At 37.2% G+C, this 24,275-nt stretch overlaps 12 protein-coding genes across 12 annotated transcripts; 6 read left to right on the top strand and 6 right to left on the bottom strand.

The window, feature by feature from the left end:
* Window positions 1–133: 133 nt before the first annotated feature.
* On the top strand, window positions 134–2,707 carry RNR3 (Rnr3p; the record flags this gene model as incomplete). The annotated part of the gene is made up of 1 exon (XM_062954599.1): window positions 134–2,707. One exon carries the CDS (start codon window positions 134–136, stop codon window positions 2,705–2,707), a length of 2,574 nt encoding a protein of 857 aa, XP_062807299.1.
* A 72-nt stretch (window positions 2,708–2,779) lies between these two features.
* On the bottom strand, window positions 2,780–4,324 carry PRCAT00000454001 (TFIIH/NER complex subunit; the record flags this gene model as incomplete). The annotated part of the gene is made up of 1 exon (XM_062954588.1): window positions 2,780–4,324. One exon carries the CDS (start codon window positions 4,322–4,324, stop codon window positions 2,780–2,782), a length of 1,545 nt encoding a protein of 514 aa, XP_062807298.1.
* Window positions 4,325–4,511: 187 nt separating this feature from the next.
* On the top strand, window positions 4,512–8,000 carry PRCAT00000453001 (DNA-directed RNA polymerase III core subunit; the record flags this gene model as incomplete). The annotated part of the gene is made up of 1 exon (XM_062954577.1): window positions 4,512–8,000. One exon carries the CDS (start codon window positions 4,512–4,514, stop codon window positions 7,998–8,000), a length of 3,489 nt encoding a protein of 1,162 aa, XP_062807297.1.
* Window positions 8,001–8,177: 177 nt separating this feature from the next.
* On the top strand, window positions 8,178–10,034 carry PRCAT00000452001 (uncharacterized protein; the record flags this gene model as incomplete). The annotated part of the gene is made up of 1 exon (XM_062954566.1): window positions 8,178–10,034. One exon carries the CDS (start codon window positions 8,178–8,180, stop codon window positions 10,032–10,034), a length of 1,857 nt encoding a protein of 618 aa, XP_062807296.1.
* Window positions 10,035–10,314: 280 nt separating this feature from the next.
* Window positions 10,315–11,892, top strand: CWT1 (Cwt1p; the record flags this gene model as incomplete). Its single annotated transcript, XM_062954554.1, has 1 exon — window positions 10,315–11,892. The coding sequence occupies one exon, from the start codon at window positions 10,315–10,317 to the stop codon at window positions 11,890–11,892; it is 1,578 nt and encodes a 525-aa protein (XP_062807295.1).
* A 61-nt stretch (window positions 11,893–11,953) lies between these two features.
* On the bottom strand, window positions 11,954–14,050 carry NOC2 (mRNA-binding ribosome synthesis protein; the record flags this gene model as incomplete). The annotated part of the gene is made up of 1 exon (XM_062954543.1): window positions 11,954–14,050. One exon carries the CDS (start codon window positions 14,048–14,050, stop codon window positions 11,954–11,956), a length of 2,097 nt encoding a protein of 698 aa, XP_062807294.1.
* A 146-nt stretch (window positions 14,051–14,196) lies between these two features.
* STE13 (Ste13p) lies at window positions 14,197–16,998 on the bottom strand (the record flags this gene model as incomplete). Its single annotated transcript, XM_062954532.1, has 1 exon — window positions 14,197–16,998. The coding sequence occupies one exon, from the start codon at window positions 16,996–16,998 to the stop codon at window positions 14,197–14,199; it is 2,802 nt and encodes a 933-aa protein (XP_062807293.1).
* Window positions 16,999–17,322: 324 nt separating this feature from the next.
* PRCAT00000448001 (uncharacterized protein) lies at window positions 17,323–19,938 on the top strand (the record flags this gene model as incomplete). The annotated part of the gene is made up of 1 exon (XM_062954521.1): window positions 17,323–19,938. The coding sequence occupies one exon, from the start codon at window positions 17,323–17,325 to the stop codon at window positions 19,936–19,938; it is 2,616 nt and encodes an 871-aa protein (XP_062807292.1).
* Window positions 19,939–20,012: 74 nt separating this feature from the next.
* On the bottom strand, window positions 20,013–20,879 carry PRCAT00000447001 (mitochondrial 2-oxodicarboxylate carrier; the record flags this gene model as incomplete). Its single annotated transcript, XM_062954510.1, has 1 exon — window positions 20,013–20,879. One exon carries the CDS (start codon window positions 20,877–20,879, stop codon window positions 20,013–20,015), a length of 867 nt encoding a protein of 288 aa, XP_062807291.1.
* Window positions 20,880–21,770: 891 nt separating this feature from the next.
* On the bottom strand, window positions 21,771–22,628 carry PRCAT00000446001 (uncharacterized protein; the record flags this gene model as incomplete). The annotated part of the gene is made up of 1 exon (XM_062954499.1): window positions 21,771–22,628. One exon carries the CDS (start codon window positions 22,626–22,628, stop codon window positions 21,771–21,773), a length of 858 nt encoding a protein of 285 aa, XP_062807290.1.
* A 146-nt stretch (window positions 22,629–22,774) lies between these two features.
* Window positions 22,775–23,416, top strand: PRCAT00000445001 (uncharacterized protein; the record flags this gene model as incomplete). The annotated part of the gene is made up of 1 exon (XM_062954488.1): window positions 22,775–23,416. One exon carries the CDS (start codon window positions 22,775–22,777, stop codon window positions 23,414–23,416), a length of 642 nt encoding a protein of 213 aa, XP_062807289.1.
* A 59-nt stretch (window positions 23,417–23,475) lies between these two features.
* Window positions 23,476–23,985, bottom strand: PRCAT00000444001 (3-hydroxyanthranilate 3,4-dioxygenase; the record flags this gene model as incomplete). The annotated part of the gene is made up of 1 exon (XM_062954477.1): window positions 23,476–23,985. The coding sequence occupies one exon, from the start codon at window positions 23,983–23,985 to the stop codon at window positions 23,476–23,478; it is 510 nt and encodes a 169-aa protein (XP_062807288.1).
* Between the last annotated feature and the right edge of the window lie 290 nt (window positions 23,986–24,275).

The raw sequence follows: 24,275 nt of genomic DNA, 5'->3' as shown, positions 1-24,275 counted from the left end.
AGTAATTGAACTTTAGTGTCATGCACATAATGGGTCTCACGATGAATGGCTTACTAAATATTCATAAGTTATATAGTACTTGATATGTTAAATAGCTAACTGTTATCTGATCAATATCATAGTTTTATGTATAATGACGAGATGTCGAGTTTCAAGCGACACCGCAAAGGGGTCCAGTTCCAATTTCGATAAAGAAAAGTTAATTGCATTTTTGAACAGACTATCATATTCTTTAGATTCTAGATTTATCATAATAAATGAAATAGTTGATACAGTTGAGCTAGGACTTCCGGAGAAGGTCAGCGTGAGCCAGCTTTTTGACTTAACTGCTGAGGTGATTGCCTCAAAAGTCATTTATCATCCTGATTTTGCCACTTTGGCGGGTCGAGTAGAAGCTGCCAGATTACAGAAAAAAATACGATTAAGTTTTAGCAAAAATGTGGAAAGGTTACATAATAACAGTTTTGAAGGTGGAAATAGAGGGAAAACACCTATTTCGGATTCATTCTACGAAACAGTCATGAAAAATCGTGATTTTCTCGACAAAATTATAGTAAGTGATCGTGATTTCGAGTTGTCTTACTTTGGGATAAAGACTCTTCAAAAATCTTATTTGTTACGACTAGGGGAAGAAGTGGCAGAAACTCCTCAATACATGTTTTTGAGAGTTGCAGTGGGTATTCATTGTGACAACCTAAATGACATTGTGGAAACATATGATCTTATGTCTAAAAAGTACTTTATTCATGCTTCACCAACATTGTATAACTCAGGCACAGTAAAGAACTATTTATCATCTTGTTTTTTGGTAGCAATGGACGATGATTCAATAGATGGTATTTATAAAACATTGCACAAAGTTGCATTGATATCAAAGGCATCGGGTGGAGTTGGTTTACATGTTTCCAACATTAGAGCAAGTGGGTCACATATATCATCTTCGAATGGAATATCAAGTGGACTAGTTCCAATGCTCAGAGTGTTCAACAATACTGCCAAGTACGTAGATCAAGGCGGTAATAAAAGACCAGGGGCATTTGCCATATATTTGGAACCGTGGCATGGGGACATTTTTGAATTTTTGAACTTAAAAAAGAATCATGGGAAAGAAGAAATGAGAGCGAGAGATCTCTTCTATGGATTATGGATACCCGATCTTTTCATGAAACGAGTGAAGAACAATAGTACGTGGTCATTGTTTTCTCCGGATGTTGCTCCCAATTTAGCTGATAATTATGGAAAAGACTTTGATGATTTGTATGAAAAGTATGAGAAAGAAGGTTTGGCTATGAGGACTGTGAGTGCCCAAAAATTGTGGCTTGCTATTTTAGAGGCACAGATTGAAACAGGCGTACCTTACATCTTATTCAAAGATTCTTGTAATATTAAATCTAATCAAAAAAATTTAGGAACGATAAAATCCTCCAACTTGTGCTGTGAAATTGTTCAATATTCGTCACCGGAAGAGACCGCCGTTTGTAACTTGGGTTCATTGGCATTGCCGAGTTTTGTGGAATGCAATAAAGAAGAAAATGTTTCGACTTTTAATTTTGAAAAGTTGCATTCAGTGACAAAAGTTTTGACAAAAAATTTAGATAAAATCATAGATGTAACGAGATATCCGGTGGAAAGTACTGAGAAATCCAATAAACGAAATCGGCCCATTGCAATTGGAGTTCAAGGTCTAGCTGATTTGTTTTTGCAGCTTCGTCTTCCGTTTGATAGTCAAATGGCTCGAAAATTGAACATTCAGATATTTGAGACTATCTACCATGCATCAGTTGAGGCATCAATGGAACTTGCGCAGAAATATGGCCCTTATGAGACATTTCAAGGATCCCCCGCTTCCGAGGGTAGCTTACAATTCGATTTATGGAGCCATAAACCATCAAATCTTTTCGGTGATTGGGACGCGTTGAAGGCATCAGTGAAGAGATTTGGTATTCGAAACTCGTTGTTAGTAGGACCCATGCCGACTGCCTCTACTTCTCAAATATTGGGTTTTAATGAATGCTTCGAGCCATATACATCAAATATCTATAATAGGAGAGTTTTATCGGGAGAGTATCAAGTGGTTAATAAATATTTGTTAAATGACTTAATTGACTTAGGGCTTTGGAATTCTGCTATGAGGAATCGTTTGATCTTAGAAAATGGCTCGATTCAAAACATTCCTAGTATTCCTGAGGAGTTAAAAGCCTTGTACAAGACAGTATGGGAAATCAGCCAGAAGACTATTATAGACATGGCCTCCGAAAGGGGAAAGTTTATCGACCAATCTCAGAGTATGAACATTTTCTTGCAGAATCCAACTCTTGGTAAATTAACGAGTGCGCATTTTTATTCTTGGGAGAAAGGTTTGAAGACTGGAATGTATTATTTAAGGACTCAAGCAGCTTCGAAGGCTATTCAATTCACAGTTGACTTTGATGAAGCCAAAAAAGTTGATGCAGAAGTTGCTCCAGAGTTTACTTTAAAAAGAAATAGATATGTGGAAAAAGATGATTATGAAACTGATAAAGACGAGTTTGCAGCGTCCACTAAAAAGGTTAAGAGAAATGCTCCGTCTTGTCCGACGCCGGTTTCTCTGTCAAATTCGCCTTTTGAAAGCCCAAATCCTATAAAAAAAATTGACATTTACGATAATAAGCTCTTGTGCGTCATGAAGTCGGATATTGAAAATAATTGTGACTCTTGCTCTGGCTAGTTCTCGCAATTGCTCTATAATTTATCTTGTATATATACATATATTTCTCTGTACTTAGTTAAAAATCATTATTTAAGAATTTCTTGTCCTTTGTAGATTTCTATTAGCAAAGTCAGCTACTTGTTCAATGCCTTCTTTAGTTACAAAAAACTTTTTTTTATTCTTATCAGACCAAATGAGGACGCCAACTTCTGACGCATAATTGGATAAGACTTCATACTCTTTCTGATTTGAGAAATCCTTAAATAAGTAGCCATCAAATGTTTGTATTCTATCCATTTCTAGCTGCCATAATTTAATTTGGTCAACAACTGTCGGAGGCAAAATTTCCAACTTATGCTGAGCTATAGAGCTATTGCTGACTTGTGATTGTGAACCACCTCCTGCTGTATTAATGTTATTGCTAGTGTCAAATTCTATCTTTTTATCTAGTTTTTCTTTCGCATATAACTTCATTTGAGGATGTGCGTGACTTTCAAGAAACCTGATTATCTGGTCAGCTGTTATCCCATTGTATAAAGCGTGCCTAATAGATTCCCTAGTTATTTGTCCACAAACCATGTTCGCAAATCTTGTTCTTAGGTGAACAAATAGGTTAAGAATTGCGATCTCCAAAGGAGAAGTTGAATATGCATACAATTTAAAATTTGTTTCGATGATGATAGACCCCTGATTAGGCGAGGCATAGGTCACCACTTCCTCCTGATTCTCTGCTGCCTCCAGCGCTTGATCAACAACAAGCGACAGAGATTTTAAAGTTGTGGAATCTGACGTTAATGTTGTTGCTAGCCTTGTGGGATAAAATTGACCAGACGAATTTGATCCTTGGTAAACTAAACCATACTCCTTCAAATCGTCCAACATGCTCACTTGTGTCTCGCTTAAACTTGCTATTTTATAACTCTTACCCAATTCTAAAGATCCTAGAATAAATATGAAATTCAAAACATCTACAGGATCCATGTTTAAATCCTGAGTCAAATTTAAGTATTGTAAAAGTAATGTCCATATTTGAGAATTAAGGTCTTGTAGTAAGAACTGAAACCCAGTATTTGTAATCTTCAAATTTTTGGCACCCGATCCAGACTTTTCCATTAATCCTCCCAGCTTCAATAACTTCAAAACTGAATTCGTCGGAGTCACTTTCAAATCAGTCCCCACCATGAAATGAAGAATCGTTTCCCATTTCTGTGATGCAAAAGAATCTAAGAAAATTACGTCAACCTTTTCTGTATCACCAGTGGTACATAGGTCTCCAAATGCATTCGGTTTCTGCGTTCCAGTTAAGCAATCTCGGAAGTTTTTCCTGAACGTGGAATGAAGTCTTACGTGAGAGCCTCCTTTGTCCTCTTCGATCAAATGTAAAGACTTTAACCTTTTTAGAGATTCAAGCTGCAGTCTTTTAGCCATAGGCTTACACCACTTGTCTAAATCTTTAAGTGCTACCGGCTTTTCATAAAATATCATCGACATGATGTAAAATTTGGCAATAGGCGGTAGCAATCGGTATATGGAAAGGCATGTCGCTGGAGCCTCATATAACTGAGATTGAACTACTTGTGGCAAACCCTCTAAATATTCATCGACGCTTGCTTTGAATAGGCCCTCAGAAGACATATCTTCAAACAAATGCCTGCCCTTACCTGCTTTTAGTTCACGTTGTCTTATCTGATACTTTTTTTTTTTTAATATGAGGTTCTAAACGTAGTATTATGTAATGAAATTTTTTATAATTAAATTTGAAGTTTGCAAAGAAGACTTATAAATCAAGAGTTTAGGCAGCCGAGAAGTTATATTTATTGAAATGGCGGTGAAGCGTAAGGCTTACGACCTAAAGCAAGATGATATGGAAAGGGATGAAGCATTTCAAGAGTTGCTTCAGCCTGAATACAAGGGAAAAAAATTGACTGATGAGATCAGCATGGCAGAGGATAAGTGGAATTTATTACCTGCATTTTTGAAGGTTAAAGGGTTAGTAAAACAGCATTTGGACTCTTTCAACTATTTTGTTGATGTTGACTTAAAGAAAATAGTCAAAGCTAACGAGCTTGTGCTTTCTGATGTTGATCCTGAATTTTATCTAAAATACTTATCCATCAGGGTTGGCCACAAATCGACCTCGTCAGCAGGAACGAAAGAGGTCTTGCTAGCGCCTCATGAGTGTAGGCTTCGTGATTTAACGTATTCAGCTCCAATTTATGTTGATGTTGAGTATACGAGAGGGAGAAAGATTATCATGCATAAGGATTTGGAAATTGGAAGAATGCCTATAATGTTGAGATCCAATAAATGTATCCTTGATGGTATAGATGATTCACAAATGGCAGCATATGAGGAGTGCCCTTTAGATCCAGGTGGTTATTTCATTGTTAATGGAACTGAAAAAGTGATTTTAGTGCAAGAGCAGTTGTCTAAAAATAGGATCATTGTGGAAGCCGATGAGAAAAAGAACTTGGTTCAGGCCTCCGTTACATCTTCTACGCATGAAAGAAAATCAAAAACGTATGTGATTACAAAAAATGGTAAAATATACTTGAAGCATAATTCTATTGGGGAAGATATCCCAATTGTTATAGTTTTGAAGGCTGCCGGAGTAACATCAGATTTAGAAATTTTGCAAATTATTTGTGGACATGATCCTCATTATCAAGATCTTTTCGTTGTTAATTTGGAGGAGGCTGCGAAGTTGGATATATTCACCCAACAGCAGGCATTGAACTACATTGGAAAGAGAGTTAAGACTATCAGAAAAGCAGGTACTCCTAAACTTTCTCAATTTCAAGAAGGTATCGAGGCAGTTGCAACAACAATTATAGCACATATCACTGTTTCTGATTTGCAATTTCGTGAGAAAGCTTTATACATAGCGACGATGGCAAGAAGGGTTCTAATGACCATGCATAATCCAAAAATGGTCGATGATAGAGACTACGTTGGTAACAAAAGGTTAGAGTTAGGTGGCCAGTTGATGTCATTGTTGTTTGAGGATCTATTCAAAAAGTTCAATTCTGACTTTAAAGCTAATATTGACAAGATTTTGAAGAAGCCAAGCCGTACCTCAGAATTTGATGCGCTACTTTCTATTAACATCCATTCTAATAATATTACTATGGGGATGAACCGTGCCATTTCAACAGGTAACTGGTCTCTTAAACGTTTTAAGATGGAAAGAGCAGGAGTGACACACGTGCTATCAAGATTATCATATATATCTGCATTAGGGATGATGACTCGTATATCTTCACAGTTCGAGAAATCAAGAAAAGTCTCGGGACCCAGAGCATTGCAGCCATCTCAATTTGGTATGCTTTGTACATCAGACACACCCGAGGGAGAAGCTTGTGGGTTAGTCAAGAATTTGGCACTCATGACTCATATAACTACCGATGATGAGGAGTTGCCAGTTAAAAATCTATGCTATGTATTAGGTTGTGAAGATATTTTAGCACTCGATTCAGCAAGCTTGTACATGGAGGGAAATTATGGTATATTTCTTAACGGTACCTTAATTGGAACTTCAAAATTCCCAGCTAAGTTTGTTGCAAACTTTCGGTCCTTGAGAAGAAGCGGTAAAATCTCCTCGTTTGTGTCAATCTATACTAATCTTCATCAAATGGCTGTTCATATTGCGACTGATGGGGGAAGGGTTTGCAGGCCCTTAATTATTGTCGGTGATGACAATGTTCCAAAGGTGACAACCTCTCATTTAAAACATCTCCTAGATGGGAAGTGGTCGTTTGATGATTTCTTGAAGAGAGGATTGGTGGAATATTTGGATGTGAACGAGGAGAACGACTCCTTAATAGCATTATATGTCGAAGATTTGAAAAGTGAAACCTTGCAAAATTACACACATTTAGAAATTGAACCATTCACTGTTCTTGGTGCTGTTGCAGGATTAATTCCGTATCCTCATCATAACCAGTCTCCCAGAAATACTTATCAGTGTGCGATGGGTAAACAAGCAATTGGTGCTATTGCCTACAATCAATTCAGAAGAATCGATACTCTATTATACTTGATGGTCTACCCTCAACAACCAATGGTTAAAACAAAGACTATTGAACTCATCGACTACGACAAATTGCCTGCGGGTCAAAATGCTACTGTAGCAGTCATGTCATATTCCGGTTATGATATTGAAGATTCGTTAGTCCTTAATAAAGCTTCCATTGACCGAGGATTTGGGCGTTGTCAGGTTTTAAGAAAAAATACTGTGACTTTGAAGAGGTACCCTAATCATACGAAAGACATTGTAGCAGGCATGAGAATTGATGAAAACGGAGACCCAATATATGTACATGAGTCACTTGGCCCCGACGGATTGGGAGAAGTTGGTATGAAAGTTGATAATGGACAAGTCTATGTGAATAAATGTGTTCCTACAAATGCTGGTGAATCAGTTTTGGGCGGACCAGATCAACCTCAGCAGAGCCATGAAAGCCATAGAGAGACACCGGCTTACTATAGAGGTCCTGAACCATCTCATATAGATCAAGTTATGATGTCTGTCGGCGATAATGATCAGGCATTAATTAAGGTCCTTTTGAGGCAGACAAGAAGACCCGAACTTGGCGACAAATTTTCCTCACGACACGGACAAAAGGGTGTCTGTGGAATAATCGTTCAACAGGAGGATTTACCTTTCAATGACCAAGGTATTTCACCTGATATTATCATGAATCCCCATGGATTTCCTTCTAGAATGACGGTAGGTAAAATGATTGAATTAATATCAGGTAAAGCGGGCGTTTTGAATGGCTCTCTAGAATATGGGACTTGTTTCGGAGGTTCAAAGCTTGAAGATATGTCTAAGATATTGGTAGACAAGGGATTCAGTTACTCTGGTAAGGACATGTTATATTCAGGAGTCACTGGTGAATGCTTGCAAGCATATATATTTTTCGGTCCTATCTATTATCAGAAATTGAAGCATATGGTTTTAGACAAGATGCATGCAAGGGCAAGGGGACCTAGAGCCGTCTTAACAAGACAGCCTACTGAAGGAAGATCTAGAGATGGTGGATTGAGATTGGGTGAAATGGAAAGAGATTGTGTGATTGCCTACGGTGCTTCTCAGCTTTTGCTAGAAAGACTTATGTTGTCATCTGATGCGTTTGAGGTAGACGTTTGCAGTAAGTGTGGTTTAATGGGCTACAATTCCTGGTGTACGTCCTGTAAGAGCTCAGAAAATGTCATAAAAATGACGATTCCGTATGCAGCCAAACTATTATTCCAGGAGTTGATATCTATGAATATTGCTCCAAGATTAAAGTTAGGAGATGTATTTTGAGCCTAAATTTTATATTCATAGAGATGTATAGAGTTGCAAAAGTTTAGAATACTACGACATTTGATAGATAATTATTACAGGTCACTCGGAATTTGTGTTACAAATCCTCAAAAAAACTCGTCTCACGTAGGACACCTTAAATCTAAAAAGGCATTTAGCTATTCAAAATTATATAAAATGAGTGGGGGAGCCACTCGATCTCTTCTACAATCAAAAATGATGATGGTCTGCTTCTTGATAGTTATTTTGTTTTTTTTTGCAAACGAAGCACATACTTCACAATTAAATTTAGAGGATGCGCTATTCTTGACAAAAAACTCATTCAAAGAGCTAAAGGAGCAGTATTTGTCGAATGGGATAGCCAAGGACCAGGTGAAGAAAATACATTACCAGGGAAGGAATACATTTGACATAGATCATCCCTTTAATAATGTTGTTAATTCATTTTTCCCAATAGACTCAGTCATAGAGTATAACATTTCGAGCAGTGATGAACCGGCGAACGAGTCCCTTCATCAAATGACTGCGAGATATGCTGCATTTAGCCCTATTTTGAATGAAGATTTGAAAAGCAAATACTCAATATTTCCATATGACGCTTGTCAGAAGCTAAATGAAACTGGTTACGAGAAATTTCAAGATAAAATTTTAATTCTACTAAGAGGTGGTTGCACCTTTGTTGATAAGGTTACAAATATTATTGAATCAAGCATTGATCCAAAAGCGGTCATAATTGGCAACAACGAACCACAAAAGGGCTTGATAACAATGTATCTGGCTACCTTTAATGATGACAATATGTTGCGGATTCCTATTTTGTTTGTGACGTATGAGGACTATCAAACCTTAAAGGATCTTAAAAAGTTGGATTTGGTTATATCTATTAGTACTGCGGCATTGGGAAGCTGGTTTAATATCTTGTTGTCTATGGTTTTGTCGCCTCCACTATTGATATTTTTATTCTATGCATTCGTCAAATTCTTTCAAATGTGGCGTAGAAAGCAGAACAACAAGAAAAATCAAAACTTAGTCAAGAAGCTACACGTCTACATATATAATCGAACGCATTTGATAGATGCTAACTATTTTGATCATTATTTGAAAGTCACTGGCCAAGTAAAGCCGTCAGCAATGCATCTATCATCTTCACTGAGGTCAGCTTCAAATGAACCGAGCCCAGCGTCTTCGAGAAGCTCCTTGAATGGCTTAGTAATTAACGGCGTCAATCTTAAGGGATCATCGAATCTGCTACATGTTTTGGTGGCACCTGAAGACTTTTATCCGACTTATAAATGTTCCATTTGCCTCGAAAAGTTCGTTCCCTTACAGTCGAGAGTCTTATTATTGGACTGTAAGCATTTATATCATGAGACATGTTTATCAAACTGGTTGATCAATTTTAGGCGAAGCTGCCCTTTATGTAATAATACATTTGATCGAAACAAAATACCTTATGTTCTGCACAGTCTTGGAGGATCTGGATACGGCAGCGTCGATCACGTTGATAATGAATTTCTGGGAATGGGTGCCAGTCGGTCAGATTTATCCTTGGAGGCTGAAAACCAAGAACAAGTCATACCATTTGAAGCACCTTCGCCGAATAATGGAGTTATTATCCAGGATGAGCCCGAATCAAATGCTATATCTCAACATATGGGATCTTCATCACAGACGGAACAGAAATTGGTACCAGAGCCGGCTCTGGTACATCCACCGTCCTCTTCTAAAAGCACATCTGACTCCGTTCGCTCGAATGTGTCTTTCTTCTCAGCAAAGTCGCAATCAGATCCTACTAATATGTCTACTTTTCATCATTACAGTAGGCCACTGCAGGTTCTAAGCAGGTTTGCTTCTTTCGCAAGTTCCGATTCTGGTAAGGAACTAAGTCAAAGTATAGACTCCAACGATTTTGTCACAGCGAAATCTGCCCTCGCATCTCCAGTAAGGCTCAGTAGCCAGGACTCGACATCAAGAGATACAGATATCTCTGCTCTTTCTGACTCTACAATCACGGAAGAGCCTCATGTTACATAATCGTGTCGTGAGTTAACGTGAGTATTACAATGAAAGTTACTACCGTGAATTACATCTTTAAGTATGATTTGAAAGAATTTGGATACATCTATAGTCGTATTTGTAAAATGTCGTGTAAAAGATCAACCCCACGATCTGTGAGCATACGACATTGTATTAGAAACCTTTTCACCGCTTTTAGCTGACGCTAGAGCACAACACTAGGTATTGGTGTAACTAAACCTTATGGAAGGAACTCTAGCTATGCTCATAGTATAAACCAAAATATTTTATTACTACGATGAATGGAGATAATTCACCTAAAATTGATCATATGAATATTGTTGATTCTAATAATTTGATACCAAATTCATCGAGTTATCAAGAGTCAAAGAGCATAAATGGGAATAACGATGGAGATGATGTAAATGTCAAAAGAGAGAACACCAAACAACAACGAAAAAGAAAAAAGAAGGTCGAAATTGCTTGTGTGTACTGTCGAAGGTCACATATGATTTGTGATGATTCTCGACCCTGTCAACGTTGTATTAAGAGAGGGATAGGGCATCTTTGTTATGATGAGCCTTCAAATTCAAGGCAGAGAAAGAAAGCGGCAGCATTAAAGCAACATGGAGGTGTCGGGTCACCTCCTGCTTATCCAAGTGAAGGATTGTTAACAAACTCTGAAGGTGAGAACATATCTGATGAAATGCGAGGAAAAGATCAACGTATGATGCCTGCAATGAGCCAAGTAACCCAACAAAAGCCGAATGGCTCTGTATTATCTCAAACATTACCTTATAATCAAGAACCTTTTTTTTACTCTGAGCACGCAGGAAGTGAATTCAGCTCCTTGAATGATTTTTTATCCATGATTGATGATCCTGAATTAGTGAACGGTGCTTTAAACGATGATAGCAGTCAAGCAGACGTTATGCTTAACTTTGGTTTTTCTCAAAATAATGGTTCTGGAAATGGTGTTAGTAATGTCAGCTTAGTGGGAGACTCCGGGAAAGGTGCAAACGTATCTAATATGCTCTCCTTTTCACCACAAGCCAATATATTTCCTCAATCGTTTCCAAACGAAACTGAAATTGCCCAGCTTCCCACTCGACTGCCAAGTCAAAAGAATCATTTTAATAATAACTCTTATAAGACCGAAAACCTGAACCTGAACTTGAATGTTGGTTCCAATGCCCTGTCACGGCCCGTAATATCAGATTCTGCCAGAGACAAGTTTTTTTTAACAGCAGCTGATCCAACCACAGAAATTTCTCCGGAAGAGAGGTTGAAGCAAGTAATAAAGGCCAAATTAGAGGCAGGTTTGCTACAACCTTACAATTATGCAAAAGGATACGCTAGATTACAAAGTTATATGGATAATTATATGAATTTGTCTAGTAGACAAAGGATTTTGAAACCTTTATCGATATTTCGTCCTGCTTTCCGCGCAATTGCAAGAACCTTGAAAGATGTTGATTTAGTTCTAGTGGAGGAAAGCTTTGAGAGGATGCTTTTAGATTACGATAGAGTATTTACCTCTATGGCCATACCTGCATGCCTTTGGCGGCGTACAGGTGAAATTTATAGAGGAAACAAGGAATTCGCATCTTTAGTTGGAGTAATTACTGATGACTTGAAAGATGGGAAGTTGGCAATATATGAATTGATGAGTGAAGAAAGCGCCGTCAACTTCTGGGAAAAATACGGCGCGATCGCGTTTGACAAAGGACAAAAAGCCGTACTTACGAGCTGTAACTTGAGGACGAAGGATGGAACAAAAAGGAAAAGTTGTTGCTTTAGTTTTACAATTCGCCGAGATAGATACAACATTCCTAGCTGTATCGTTGGTAACTTCATTCCTATTGATCCTTCCTAAGTAATGTATTAGGATTTATATTTGCGCTCTGTAATCATATATACTTTTATAAATGTGCAACTTATTTATCCTCTTCTAACTCGGATTCATCATTTTCTAGATCGGCCATTTCAATTTCTTCCTCCTCGTCATCTTTTTCTTTCTGTTCACGGGCTTTTTCTTCTTCCGCTACTGCTTCTCTGAGTATTCTCATTTTCTCGTCTTTCAACTTTCTTTGTACAACTACATATTGACCCAAGGGAGTCTTTTCCCAGTCGAAATCTTTCAAGAAAAGTTGAACCTCAGCTCTGTTTGAGGGTCCATATTCAACATTTGCTCTCTTTTCAGTTATAAACCTTGCATTAGTATTCAATTTCTCGACTAATTGTTGTAATTGCTTATTAAACTTCATGTTCTTCGATTTCTTTAAAAATCTCCTCAACAGTAATACTGCAGGTGTCACCAACTCTGGAAATGCAATGTTCTTTGAATATAAAACGAAAAATTCTCCTGTCAACTCTACGAATTGTTCACACAATCCAGTCTGATAGACCCTCGTTCCTAAGTATGCTTGGTTTACTTTAATCGCATGTTCAAAGTCTACAGCCTGTAAGCTTGACGACTTTGGTGCCTTCGTAATCGCTGTCGAAGTCAATATCTCTGAAATTAAGGGAAAAATAGGTATGTATACGCCTGTTGATTGTGACATACGAATGAGTGATCTTATTAAGTAAAATCTCAATGGAAAAAACTGAGCACTTGGAATCAACCGAATGGTACCGAGAGTGACTTGAACCAACGGATAAATCAACTGCCTCAAGGGCGATTCTTTTGATTTGTGAGCTAGCGATTCTCTCTCTGGGTTGCAAAGTTGAGAAATAACTCTTGACCAAAAATCCAAAGAATGGCAATATTGCCAATTGTAAATTGTTTTGTATCCTTCTTTAGCATTTGATGTTGCATTGATGCTGTTCCTCAAATGAATAGCTAATTGTCTGATATATTCAAATCCAATTTGGTAAGACAAATTTTCATCAACTCCAAACAAATCAGCAGCAGCATTCTTACAAAAGTTTATCATAGGCATTGTATAGATATTCGTCTTACGACAATTCTTCAAAAACGTTGAGTACATTAATCTTAAAATCATTTCTAAAACCGATTTTTTGTATTCTTTGGCTGAATTGTTCATAAATGCAAAGGCAGCAATTTGAGTCTCAATATCCACAGTACTAGACCAAACATTAACTACTGATGAGAATATATCTTTTAATAACCGTCTATGAGAAACGTAATATGGTAAAATCTCTCTAAGGGATGCCAATACTAAAACAGCCGTATCAGTATTCGTTATGTCCTTGAGCAAAGTAATATATGACCCAGCATGCGACTTGAGAATACTCGACATTTGAGTAGCATTTTTCGATTGAGGGAGTGATCTGGCTCCAGTCTGAGGATTTACTTTGTATTTAACAAGCTTTTGTATGGCCGTAGGAAGCTTTTTCAAGGTCAACATCATTAATTCGTGGAATGCTGTAGGATCAGTCACTGCATACTTATAGTCTTCTTCATTCGCTCTATTCACATTAATGGCAGCTTTGAAAGCTATCGAAATGTTCCTAATTAACTTACTTGATGGCTCATCCAATTCTTTTCCCCATTTTTTTACCAAGCTAGAAGTTAGTTCAACTTTTTCAGTCTCCTGTGGGGTGTCCTTCACAATGTTCGCATTAGGAGCTTCCTCTGAAGAAAGTTCTTCTTCATCGTCGCTGATAGCATCCAATGGATTAACGCCCTCATATTCCAATAAGTCTTTATCATTGTTTTGTAAGTATTTATAAAACTCGGGGTCTTTTTCTGCCAAGTTCTCTAAATCTTGTTTCATCTGCTCTTCATCTTCAGATGACGAAGAATCATTGTCATCAATATCCTGTTCCTTACCACGAGAATGTTTCTTCTTCGGCACTTCAAAATCCCCTGAAAGAAAGTCGTCTACTGACATATCTTCAAAGACTTCTCTTGTTGCTTTGCTTTCTCTCTTGTCAGTAGCATCAGAATTTACTGGCAGTTTCTTTTTCCCATGTGTCTTGTTATATTTCTGGACTTTCTTACGATGATCTAACGTGTGCTTCAAATGTTTATTTTGGAACTTCTTGGTAGCCTTGGATGCCTTAGCCATCTTGAGCTGAAAGTTTATTAGATATAATAAAGTTATGTACTCGTCGTAAGACTCTAAGAAAATTAAAAAAAAAAAATTTAAGTGAAGTGATGAGGTGATAGTCCTGCATTTGGCACAAATATAGCTATATCAATATAAAGAGCTATTTATGTGTGGCCATCAAATTTTCCGTCAAATGCACTTCTTAACCAATTAAGAAGCTTATCGTAGACGATAGGATTAGCATTATGGAAATAAATTGAATGGTCACTATCGGGGAAGAAGTGAACGTCATAATTTTTAACATTATTCAAGTCGAACTTATCAAGTAACCACATCAGGTTTTGTAAGTGTACATTGTCATCTGCAGTGCCATGCATTATTAAAAATCTCTTAGATGCCTTGAATTTTGCATAATTAGAGATAAGGGCATATTTATTGTAACCAGTATCAGCTGAAGGTAGATTCATGTATCGTTCGGTATAAATTGAATCGTAGAACATCCAATTTGTGACTGGGGCCACTGCCATACCATATTTAAAAGTGTTTCCTCCATCTACTTCCAATGTCTTGAGTGTAGTAAAGCCACCATACGACCAACCCCATATGGCTACCTTCTGCTTGTCGATGAACTTCTCATTAGTCGAGATATAGGAAGAAGTCGATGCAATTATATCCCTCGGCTCCCAGTAACCAATATTTCCTGTTGCATAAGACATGAAATTCCAACCCTTTCCACCAGTACCTCTTGGGTCAATGATAATTACTACTGCATTCAACGTCGAACTTACTATATCTTCGAATGCGATCGAAAAAGACTTGTCCACGATTTGTGATCCTGGGCCACCATATGCATGCACCAACAATGGATATTTGTACTCAGGATCAAACATCGGAGGCAAAATCTCGATATAGTTGAGAGTCTCACCAGGAACCCCGTCGCCCTCCACTTTTATCGTCCTATAAAACTTAGTTGGGACATTTGAATTCTGCAATTCTTTGCATGTATTATTATAATCGTTAATAGGTTCAATTTCATCTATTATAGGATCAGTACCAGCTTTTATCGTATAAGCATTCGATCCGAAATACATATGAACATTCTTCATATTTATTAGTTTTTGCCATGGAGGTTTTGGTCCCAAGTAACGTAGTTCAACGTAATTACCATTTGAGCTGAACTTAGCTTTGTATTTTCCGTCTCTCTGAATGCCCGTAACCGAATAAATATTATCCTTATATCGAGACAAATCAATAGCTATCAAGTGTGCATCCAATGAACTCCTCATAGTCGTTAATACGTAGATGAAGTTTTCATCTGCATTATACGCAATAGGACTTCCATCCACAAGTCCCCACTCAGACGAATTGGTCAACAATCGTGAGTACTGAGCTGAAGAGGCTTTCTCGAATATCGCCAAGTGAGTTTGGCCATTTACAGTAACTTTATCAACATAGCTGTTGATACCACGGTCCTGTGGGATAACTCTCATCAGAGTCTGTTTCCCTATCCAACCATTGAATTCTAAAGAGGCATTAAAAGTACTCACTTCCCTGACTCGCGAAGACCTCTTGGGGTTTACTATTTGTTTTGAAAGTATTTTGCTAGTCCTGTCGCTAATTTTCATCAAGAAGTGCTCAGAATCAATCCAAATGGCATCATAAAGAATGAAGTCACTTCCTACATTATTAAGTACACAGTTCAACTCATAATTTTTCCTTTGGGAAAACTTGAAGTTATGTAACGTCAATTTAGGATTATTCGTGCCTGGTTTTGGATATCTCAAAGACATCTTCTCGGGATATTGAAGAACGCTATTGCTTTCTGATGAGCGTAATACTTCATCTGAATGGTCCATATAATAGTTTATGTCATAGCGAGCGACACCAGTGTCATCTATCTTTGCGTATATCAAGTTATCTTCATCAGGAGACCACCAGAATAACTTATCGTTAGCAGCAACCTCTTCTTCATAAACCCAATCTGGCTTTCCGTTGAAAATATCCGGACCACCATCATCTGTGACTGGAATAATCTCACCAGTACTCAAAATCTGAATATACAAATTATGCTTATAGCCAAATATAATCTCATCTCCAGTGGGAGAAAATTCAGCGAAATGAAGCTTCTGCAATGGTTTGACACTAGTCTCGTCCTTTAGGTCGTCTAAGTCTAAAGGGGGTTGAATTGAGGCATATTCAGAAGTATTTGAGTTGAATAGCCAATAATGTCCAAGCGTCAGATGTCTCCATTTGTCAGATAAATCAGATATCACTATGTGAAATGTTGATCTATCGTCGAATGGTTTCCTGGGGTTCAATTTCAATTCTTGAGCATAATATACAGCCTTCCTGAACCGAAATTGCAGATCTTCAATCAAAACCCTATTTTCTTTATTTTTAATATCTTTTATAACAAACGAATCGTTCACATTTCTACTTAAATAGTACCCTTCTCCTTTTCTATGTTTTGGGTATTGTGATTCATCTAACCAAGTGATCGGTAAATTAGAGGTATAATATGCACCTTCTCTATAGCTTTCCATAGTCACGTTCTGAAACTTCAAGCTAAAGCTATTGAGCTTGATATCTTTCCCACCAATGTTTATGTGTCCCTCCCATATTCTTTCTGATGTATTGACCAGCAATCTCGAGTAGAAAACGAGTCCAACTAACCATATAAAGGCCACAAGGCCACATCCGAAACTTAATAGCCATTTTCTTGACTTCTTATTATCACCGTATATTCTTAATGCAATCTGAAATATTGGATTATTGATAAACAGGTCTATGTTTTCACTGTCCACAACTTTGGCTCCCTCTTCGAGTTCCTCAAATACCAACGAGAATTCGGAAGCATTTGATAATCGACTGTCCAGAGAATCTTCAGATCGTCGCAAGTCATGCTCCTGGTCCTGAAAGTGAGCATCTAGTTCGAACTCTTCAGGAGAATTGTCTTTTCCGAACATCACCTATTACTTTTTATTAAATAGATGTTTTAAACCAATCAAAACAAAAAAAAAATTAAATATCGAGTTATTTCATTGACAGTGTATACCTATCCAAAATTTATTGTTGATAGGGTTATCGTAAGTTCTCAAATACTGGAAAAGTACTTCTTGAATTGAATTTACTCTATTCGGATCTTAAAGTATTCCTCCATAGTGTTAGATCCAAAATCATATCTTCTATTATACAGTACCCTCTTTTGAGCCTTGTATGCCGAATATTACCTATAAAACATTCGAGGTATAGCTGTTAACAAAACTACTTGGTGCAATAAAAGGGTTACAATGAACCAAAAGCAGGCTACTAGCTTGTATTCCCAAATATTTAACCCATTGATACCAAAGGACTATGACTTCTTTAAGACCCTATGTTATACATCGTTGGAAAGAGAATCGTTGTCGTCAATTTTAAGTTCAAATGAGAATTTATTGACTTCTGGAAGTCAATTTAGTCACTCAATGGTTCAAATATTTGCTAGTGGAGTAAGAGTTCTAGAAGATTTGATAAGAAATGAAGAAACTAGTGGTTCAGGGCTACATAAGCTGCGAAGCTTGGCTGAAAACAATGTTGATAATGCTGGAATAATACATAATACAACTTCTCGCGATCCTTCAACGTCAAATGCAGACATGCAAACATATCAGTCGAGTGACTTAGAGGAGGCCAATGATCTTACTGAACTTGCATCGGAATCTGGACGACGAAGCAGCAGTATCAGTGTTAATCTGCATTCCATGCTGCGCTTGTCTAGCTTAGATGCTATAAGTGAGAATCGAGCTCACGAATATGAAGGGGGCCAAGCCCTCTTAAATGCCCTTGAAGTGATGCGTATCTGGTTTATGAGCATATCTAAAATGAATGAAAGATCACTCAAAAAGAAAAATACATTTGGGGAGCACTCAAATAATGATTTGATTCCCATATTATTTGAAGTCTCAAAACAATCGCCAGGTTTAAACGAAAAATACTTTTTTGATTTCCTAGCAGCATTGAAGTTATTCTTAAAGACATCTCTTGTTAGCATTCAAGATTCTAAACCAAATTTCACTTCAAATCTCAAGGCAATGAAGGCTATTATCTTTTTGTTGGTCGATGTTTTGAGCTCATTATTTTCCTCATTTTTATTTCAGGAAATAGACGCAGTACCAGTTGCTACCAAGGCTCTTTTATTCCTGTTTTTCCTGGTTGACTTTTCCGATATTTTTGACTCTTTACTAAGAGTAACATCTCCCACGTTTGACCAGAATGCAGTTGTCTATAAATCCCCAAAAGTCAATTTATCATTCGATACTTTGATGAAAGTTTATCGAATAATAGGGATTCTCTCCAATACATCGAGTAAAATACTACCTATTGTTCCATCAACATTATCTTCAGATATCACGAGTATCTCTGAATCACTTAATGCCTATGACCAATACTTTTCAAGAATAAAGAAAATTGACCGTTACACATTTGACTTAGAGATATCGCTGAAAATGTTACCCATACTTGCAATTGATTTTAAGTACTGCTACTTGTTTAAGCCTGACTTACTCGAGCATCGTATCAGAAGTGCGTCATTCGCCAACTGGCTTACGGCTAATTTGTTCAATGGAAGTAATTATATGCGATATCAGACTATTAATCGAATAGTGGATTTTCATAAAAATTATAAAGCATTTACATATTCAAAAGATACGGATGATCCTTATTTGGCGGAATTGGAGAAAATTCAGCTATCAAGAATGACTTCTGTCGCTCAGAGGCTGGAAGATGATAATATAGAAACTAGTGACATGTTACCGATTGCGTTTATACTTTTTACTTACTCAAGAAGTCTGTCTTTCCTTCAAGCATTGATAAGTGAACAGCTGTTGAACTTGCTGAAGCTGCCCAATTCGACTCCTATCAAATTATTGGAGATTTGGCTCTCCACGCTTTCTTATATTTTTCAATATCAATACAGAACAGTCAACTTACAAGCCGTTGCTAAACTACTGTTAGCAATTTTGGTGAAGCTTACATCCAACAAATCAATTACAAAGGATTCTAAATATGTCCCAATTAAAGCATTAAAAAAGTGTCAAATTGATGAAAATATCTGGAAATTATCGCATCAAAAATCACCAATAATACCCTTGAGCCCCAGTGGTGGTAGGAAATCTCATCTTTTTTATATTTTAGACACTTTACAGAATCTTATCAGGTTCAATTTAACAAAACGATTGGAAATCGATAATTACAATCTATGTTTTAGCATAATTTTTCAAATCTTGAAAGAGTTTCTAGAGGACAAAGAATTTGACATATCGAATTATGCCTGGTCGGAATTTAGCAAATCTGTTGTGATGGTTCTAGTTTTTGTTAAAAAACAAAACATTTTGAATTCAAAATATTTGAAGGCAACGAATAATTACGCCTCTTTAATGGCATTAATTGAGGAAATATTAATTGTAATAAATATCCTTTTGATGAAGAGATTCTGCTCGGTAGAATCCAAAGAGGAAGGATCGACTGATCAAAAGTCAATAATTTATGATTTGATTTATAATATACTTTTGAATTATGATCTTTTTGATAACATTTTAATTGAGTACGATTTAGAAGATCTGCCTAACTTGAAACGACTAAACGAATGTATCACTTATCTAGACAGTCAATTTCACTTCGAATCTTCTTTGGCTCATGGTACCAAATCTAAACGCGATCTACAGGACGTAGAGTATGATTCTCCAGTCCTCATTAATACTATTTCAAATTTCACCGCAGAGCCTAACAATCAGTTGTTTAACGAATTGAAACATAAGTACAAGTTCAAGAATACGTTCCGATACCTTGATATGAATTACGATGAAGCCTTCTTTGACGATTCTTACTTGGTGAAAATATTTTATATTATGTCAAAAGATACTTTATAGGATCTAAGTAAGTATATAGTCTCTTGCATGACAGTTAAATAAAAGATAGAACAACTCTCAAAAGTTGGGAGCATTTACTTACCTTCATGATAATTCCTAAACATGTCCATAACACTTGTGTAAACAACCAACAAAATACCACCACCTGGGCCCAACCTCAAGACTTTTGGAATGAAGCCTTTGTACAAAGCAGCAAGGCCCTCTTCCTTTGCGACCATGAATAATGAAGGGAACGTCCAAATATACTTCGTTGAACCTGCTTGAATTCTAGATTTGACAACATCAATTGGTGTATTCACTACGGTACCAAAAGTCCCTCCTATAGAACCACTAATTAAATCAAAAACCGTTTTCTCTGACGAGCTTTTGGGTTTAGGCATAAGACTTCTAACCTGGAAAATCAAACCAAAATATCCAGCATTCCAAAAGATATGTCTCCACATGGTTGATTCCAAACCTTTATACATACCGAAGATACCATTGTTTTTTATGATATCTTTAATAACGTCCCCCATCCCGTTGAACTTCGATGTTCTATCTTGCAACTTGATCTTAACTAATTCGAAAGGAACCACAACTAAAGCTTCAGTAGCACCAGCTGTTGCACCTGTTAAGACTGCCAATGGCTGAGACATTGTAGCGACACCAAATATACCTCTATAAAACTCACCCCACTTATCATTAGCAGCGAATTTGGTAGCTCTCTTTGGGGCCTCCATGAGAATTGGCGCAAGGATACCCTTATACAACCTCGAAGCACCTTCCTCCTTAACTATCTTTTTCACGCAGTTAATGGTACCAGAGTAAGCATTTGTGTTATCTAATTGTTGTCTAGTCTTGACCACGTCCAATGGATACATCACCAAAATTTCTGATACTCCAGCGACAGCACCAGACGCAAACTGATAAATAAATGGCAACGGCTTTGGATCTGCTGACATTATTACTCTATTTTATATTAGCGAATTGAAAACTTATCAATTATTCGATATGAAAATTGGAATAGATAAAAAGATTAAACAGTATACTAAAAGTTTTTCTATAAGATCAAGATGTCTCCAAATGTCTATTGTAATTAACCTGCAATATTTAGAGTAATCATCGAGAAATGAAAATGTCTAATTTCTGAGAAATTGTCAAATTGAAAGAAGCTGACAAAATTCGGTCCCCACAGTGGAAAAATTGATTTCCGGGCCAAGGAAAGTCTCACCAAAATTATACAGCAGCGGGGTCAGGCGCTGCGAAACTCAAAGATAAGGTTGTTGCGACTGTTATAGATGGCGTTGGGTGTAGTCATGTCATGGGAGCCTAATATTTAAGAGTGAATTTACGTGATTGTAGACTATAAACATGAAAAAGAAAAAAAAAAACATCATTGATCGATCCCCCTATCCTTTGATTTAGTTGCAGCCTTTGGGCCATCCGATATAGGATAGTTAACAAAATCAAAGAGTGCGATTCAGATTCCTGCTTCTACCGGGTAACTTAGCGAGGAAAATTTTCATGTTTTATATGCGACTTGTGAAAATTGAATGGAAAATATTACCTTTTTTTTCTTTGTGCGGCAGCCATGACTATAACCGTGTTGCTTGTCATTTCAGATATCCCAACGAGTTGGCGAGCGTCAAGTCATTGGCGAGAATAATATCCGTTTCGATTTATTCGACGTGGAAATGGGCCATCTTAATGCCCTCTCAGTGATTTAATTTACGTGACTGTTCAGGTTCTTCCCGAACATGTTATATGGAGATCATTGAGGGCTGGTAGGTCAAACATTTTTAAATTTTGAAGAAGCTAAGATGTTTTCTTCTGTAGAATCGAAGTGTAACTATTCACATCTGCAAGCCTCTTACAATAGCAAAGGAGAAGTTGATAAATACTCCGGCGATGATGGACATTCTTTGCCTTTTGTTAAAAATTGTGTCATCTGCAACAAGGAATATGAGACTGACGACACCCAAAAATATCCCCACAAGTAAGCCTATCAACAAATCTTCATTTGCGTTTGCATCGTCCAAATCTACCAGGGGCTGAGGAGTGCCGTCCTCTCTTTCCTCAGTGGCAGCATTTGGAGGCTCCTGTCTATTCGGGGTTCCCGACATCGTAGATTCTATCCATCTCTCTTCTAACTGCCGAGCAGTATTCTCCCTTTGCTCCTCTTCTTCAAGGTTCATGATTTGGTCAGCATCGGAACTAGTAGGTTCATTTGGATTGTAAATCAGATGAAATTGCCTCCTCAAGTCATTCACATCATCTTGCGAAAATCCCTGCTGTAGCAAGCGATCGAATCCAGTGACTTCAGGGTTAGTTGACACTTCTTGAGGTTTATTGTCTAATTGGTTTTCCTTTGCTAACTGATCCTTTGCAAGCTCTTCCCCCACTAGACAATGTATGTATATCTTCTCTTCTTGAGTTTGGTTATCGCTATTCAATTGCTTGGTCTTCGGGTCAAAAACTTCACTTTTGAAGTCTGTATTCTCATTCAATATTCTGCCGTTATATATGAGCCTTAAACGCTTACTCTGGCACTCGGGTACGTCACTTCTTATCGTCGATTTTAGCCAGCGAACACTGACTAATTTATTCACATCATCTTTTTCTGTATTTATTACTAATGGAAGTTCCAAGTCTTTTAGCTGCTTGCTAGAGGCAGTAGTACTTGTGAATCTTATCACCAAGTGATACTTCATGGCACAATTTTCCTTCTTTTTGGATTCTTCCTCAGATTAAAATAAGGAAGTTGATATCTTACAAGTTCGGTTTTGCCGTTCTCAATTTTGAATTAATCTAATATAATTCAAAGAGAAGATTTTTTATATTACTCTAACAGAAGACAATGGCCACAATTGAAGGTTCTAAAGTTCAGGAATCTACAGGGAACCCAGAAGATTCCATAAGCGAGAGTTCAGGTATTAGATATGCTGCGTATACTAATCGACTTAGAACTATTCTAGTGGCGTCACATCGTTATGTTGCCTACACTTCCGACATTGGGGAGTCATTTCGTCCCATAGCTCACCCATTCTTGGTCACTGTAGGGTATGGTATCTCTTGGCTTTATATTTTAGGGGATGTACTGTACACCTCTTGGAAGGTAAAGATGAGGTCAGAAGGTAGATATACTCCAGGATTAAAGCCGTGGAATTATCCGTATCCTGAGAAGAATTTTCTAGCAAAGGAGGCGTTTGATGCTACTAATACTAAGGCTGTAGACTCGGATTGGAGATTGGTTGGTTTAAAAAGAGGTGTTTTCCAAAGTATAGCCTCGATGGGATTGCCTGCGTTCACGATTCACAGTTCTGTAAGATATTCGTCGTATTTTTTTAAGAATGCTAAATCTAGGGCCTTGAAATCGTATGGCCCCGTTGGAGTTGGGTTGTGTATAGTTCCATTATTACCTTTGGTTTTTGATGAACCAGTAGAACATGCCATCGATTGGTTGTTCGACAAAGGAGAGGAAGTTTATAAGAAGAAGTAAAGTTTTTGGATGTCGTATATACTTATTTATTCTGCGAGATTGATGGAAGTCATTTTTAGTTATGGCTTTGAATAGTTTAATGTTCCACACCTTTCACAAGTTCTTGCTTCCATATTTCCATCAAAAGTTGCAATTGCTTCTGCTACCTGCGTTCCTAGATCTGAACAATAAAAATCGATTTCATATATAACCTCTCCGCATTTACTACAATACCATCTAATTTTATCATTGACTCCTTGTGGTCTATCTTGTTCAACGACTAGACCTATTGTGTCAGCAAATCTCACCGGACTATGTGGAGTATTCCCTGGTAAAAGAAATGAGTCTCCTTCATTGATAATAATATCCTTAAATTCTCCTTCATCGACAACTTTAAGGCACATGCTACCTTTTAGTTGGTGAAAATATTCTGGAGTCTGGTTGATATGGTAATCCGTTCTCTCGTTGGGACCGCCCACGATCATAACTGTAGATCCGCCTCTGTGTAGGCAATAATTATTTACTGGAGGTTGAAGTAAATGACCATTGTCTTCGATCCACTTCTTTATATTTATGGGAGCTGGAAGCATAGTATCAAATTGCCTTTGAATTCATTCAAATACTCTGCTGACATTACCTTCAGATCATCTAATTTTTAGATTGAGCTTTTAAGCTCGTGACTTCGAGTTCGCTTAATTGATAAGATTTACATCTGGAATTTTTTTCTTAAGCCTTATTGTTGAAATCCTACATATTTGGACACATCAACCTTAATTAAGTACTCTAATTAAGTACTCTTCATAGCTATAAGTGAAGTAATAGGTGGTTATCACGAGCTCCATCTATAATTAAAATTGATAAAAAAAAAAATTTTTTTGAG

Source organism: Priceomyces carsonii (assembly GCF_900007245.1).
Source record: "Priceomyces carsonii strain CBS4050 genome assembly, scaffold: Debaryomyces_carsonii_scaffold_1, whole genome shotgun sequence".
In the NCBI taxonomy this organism is placed as follows: Eukaryota; Fungi; Ascomycota; class Pichiomycetes; order Serinales; family Debaryomycetaceae; genus Priceomyces; species Priceomyces carsonii.
This window is presented reverse-complemented; position numbering and strand designations above follow the sequence as displayed.